Source organism: Fonticula alba, assembly GCF_000388065.1.
Source record: "Fonticula alba strain ATCC 38817 unplaced genomic scaffold supercont2.3, whole genome shotgun sequence".
Lineage (NCBI taxonomy): Eukaryota > Rotosphaerida > Fonticulaceae > Fonticula > Fonticula alba.
The window spans coordinates 2,532,467-2,535,869 of record NW_009242973.1 but is presented as its reverse complement, the minus strand read 5'-3'; the positions used below and the strand labels follow the sequence as shown (position 1 = coordinate 2,535,869).

The 3,403-nt window shown below is 67.1% G+C and overlaps 1 protein-coding gene across 1 annotated transcript in view; it reads right to left on the bottom strand.

The window, feature by feature from the left end:
- Positions 1 to 1,892: 1,892 nt before the first annotated feature.
- Positions 1,893 to 3,403, bottom strand: part of H696_02320 (hypothetical protein) — a 1,969-nt gene continuing 458 nt past the window's right edge. Inside the window, exons 2-3 of the mRNA XM_009496216.1 lie at positions 2,298 to 3,347; positions 1,893 to 2,125 (exon numbers count right to left, since the gene is read on the bottom strand). Coding sequence (XP_009494491.1) covers positions 2,015 to 2,125; positions 2,298 to 3,347 — 1,161 coding nt within the window. The 3' untranslated portion in view covers positions 1,893 to 2,014. The remainder of the gene's footprint in view (positions 2,126 to 2,297; positions 3,348 to 3,403) is intronic.

The window sequence follows — 3,403 nt, the reverse complement described above, 5'->3', positions numbered from 1 at the left end:
GCGGGAGCCTGGGCGCCGGAGGGGGGGGGGGAGGCCCGGGTTGGAAGAGGGGGGAGGGAGAGCGGAGGCGAGGAGGGGCGAGAGCTGCAGGGGAGGAGGGGGACGATGAGGTAGGGAGGCCACCCGCGGGGTGAAGACCAGACCGGTGCGCTCTCAATAGGACTCCTCCCAAGCACGGGGACCAGGGCCGGCGAGCCTTCCAGTGGGCATCGCCAGGCATGGGGTGTGGGGGGGGGGGGGGGACGCGCCCTCGTACGCAGCACAGGCACACCAGGGAGAAAAGGGGACATTCCTGCCCCTTTTTTTCTCGCGAGTCCTCGGCCCCTGCCCACTTGCCCCGCCCCCCCCCGAGGCAAATACCGAAGCTCTTAATCCCTGGCGAGCGTGAGCATGTGAGCGTACTTGTCCGGCCGGCTGGCCGGTTGACTGGGCGTCTATTTGTGTATCTGGATTTGTCGGGACACTCCTGGCCGTTGCGGCTGAGCCGTGGAAGGACAGGGCAGGGGGCGAGGAAAAAAACAACAACAATCCTCCCCAAGGAGGCCAGCGCCCCGGGAGGCAGCGCAGTCGGGAAAACACATGTCTCTCTTTGTCCCCCTTCCCGCGGCCTGGCCCGTGCACACGCTCATCCCGCTCATCTCGTGCATGCTCCCCCAGGTCCAAATACTCTGCCCGATGTGCGGGGTCGTGGTGTTTTTTTGTTTTTCGCCCCATCCCTGCGCACGAAGGACTTTGCGGGGGGAGGGGGGGGGGGGCGGGGAAAAAGGGCAAATGGGCGTGCGCGAGCACAGGGGCCAAAGGCCGGGGCGCCGGAGTCGGAGCCGGAACCGGAGCGAAAGCACTATCCGACCCGCCGACCATCCTGTCCGGGGGGGGGGGGGGGGGGGCATTCCCGCCGACGGAGGCCGAACGGGAGGACCTCGCGAAGGCCGTATTTTCGCATCGCCCCCGCCCGGGCCTCATTCCGCAACAGCCTGGGTCTCAGGCGGGTCTCCGGGCCCGTGCACCGCAGCCCTGCCGATCTGCAAGTTTGATTGGCCCCCAGCCGGCTGCCCCTCGGGGGCGCCTTGCCCCCCGTCCAGGACACACTCGGCGCAACCGGGGCGATGCAAGGCCGGAGACCGGGGAAGGGGAGATGAACAGGCCAGAGAGCAAGCACCAGAATGCCCCCCCCCCCCCCAAGCAAAGGGCCCCCCACCGGGATGTGTGGCAGAGTGAACGCCCCGGCCCCGACCCCGGCCCCGGCCCCGAACCCACCGACCCCTTCGCCCCTTGTCCCGCGAACCTGGGAGTCCGAGAGGAAGGGAAAATGGGGCCGGCCTGGGGGGGGGGGGGGGAGCGCACCCAGACCCCCCCCGCCCCTCCCCCAGTGAGGTGGCACTCCGACACCCCCGGCCGGCCAGGTGCCCACCCTGGGTGCCCGAAGCCCCCCGCAGGCGGACCTGGGGAGGGAAAAAACAAGCGCCCCTCCCGCTGCCCGCTGGTTATGGCAACTGCTGGCAGACCGGCCGCCCCGAAGTCGGCGGGTGCCGCTGTTCGCAGAGGCCGATTCGCCCCGCCCCGGGGACCATGTGATCTGTGTGGCATTTCTCCTGATGTTCTGAGCTATGCCCTTCAGAATGTCCGATCTCCTAGCTTGGGGTGTTTCTACCGACCGGGGGGGCGGGGCACCGCCAGGCGGCAGAGCGCAGGCACACGCCCCCCAGAGAGAGAGAGAGAGAGAGAGAGAGAGAGAGAGAGAGAGAGTGTGCATGCCCCCGGAGGAAACGTGGACAGATTGCCCCCAAGCGCGTCCAGGGTGGAGACATAGGGAAGACGGCCTCTTCCGGGCCCCCCCCCCCCCCCCCCGTGGTGCGTCCCGTCGGGCGGCCTTTCATGTATTTTGGGGAAAATAGGCACCCGGCTGTGGTGGTGTATTCAAGTGCGTAGCGTCCTCGGCCCAGCTGCCGGGCGATATGGCGTCAGGGGGATGCCTTTGGCGGGCCTGCTGGCTCTCGCGGCGTCCTCTGTTCTTCTAGTGAAGGGCCAAAGGGTTGAGCACGTCGTCGGAGGTGGCACCGAAGAGCTCGATGTAAGGAGCGGTCTCACTGACGACACAGACAATGTCCTCAATGCGGACGCCGGTCTGCACCAGGAAAAAGCGGGGAGAGAGAGAGAGAGAGAGAGAGAGAGAGGAGCGAGCAAAAGGCATAATGCGTTAGATGCGCATGAGTGAGGGGAGAGAAACAGATAGAGAAACAGATAGAGAGAGAGAGAGAGAGAGAGAGAAAGACGCAAGACATGGACCAGGTACGAACCTCATCACGAAGGTAAAGACCTGGCTCGACGGAGAAACAGTGCCCCACGCGGATCTCCTCCTCATTGCCGCGATTCATGTACGGATCCTCATGGCCGTCGATGCCAATTCCATGGCCCAGGCGGTGGGTGAAGGTCTCATAGTCGGAGCCGAAGCCAGCGGCCTCGACCACATCACGCGCGGCCGCGTCAATGTCGGTGGCCCGAACGCCCGGGCGGATGGCCCGGACGGCGGCCTCGTGCGCCTGGCGCACGGTGTTCCAGATGAGCGTCGACCGGTCGTAATGCTCCGGGCCATCATCGCTGGTCAGGGTCCCGAGCGGCCAGCGAACCGTGCGAGTGATGTCCGACTGGTAGCCAAGAAGATCGCCACCGGCGTCCAGCAGGATCATCATGCCGCGAGTGAGCTTGAGCCCGGCATTGCCGGTGATGCCATGCGGGGCCGCGGCATTCGGGCCATAAAGGGCAATCGACCAGGTGTTGGTCAGGCCGGCAGCCGACAGGGCGCCGGCGATCTCGGCCGACACCTCGGCCTGCGTGGTCCCGGCCGTGACGTCCTCCAGTACGGCGCGAATGGCGGCCTTGGTGGCCAGATTGGCGCAGCGCATGATGTCCACCTCGGCCTTGGACTTGACGCCACGCACGGCGCGAACCAGCCCGGTGTCCGAAACCAGCTCATGGCCCGGGGCAAGGGCCCCGGCGATGCCGAAATAGACGAACCCCCGCGTGTCACGGTCGACTTGGATCCGAGCGGCGGCGGTCGGCGGGTCGGCGGCATCCGGGTCCAGGCCCAAGTGCCGGGCCAGGGCCAGATAGGGCGACTCGTCCTCCTGGTAGTAAACCAACGCCGCGCCCTTGACCACTTCGGATGCCTTGTCATGCTCGAAGGCCGGCGAAACAAAGAAATACTCGAACCCCGGGTCGTCGGCTGGCCGGCCCAGGCGCGACAGAACCGCCAGGAAGGGGCGCTCGCTGCGCTTCCACTTGGCACCGGCCATGTAGAGCATGGTGCTGCCGGCCTCGGTGACGAGGACATCCACGCCGCTGGTGACCTGGGAGCGCGTGGATCGAGTGTCGGGCACGCCGGGGGGGGCGGGGGGGGGGGGGG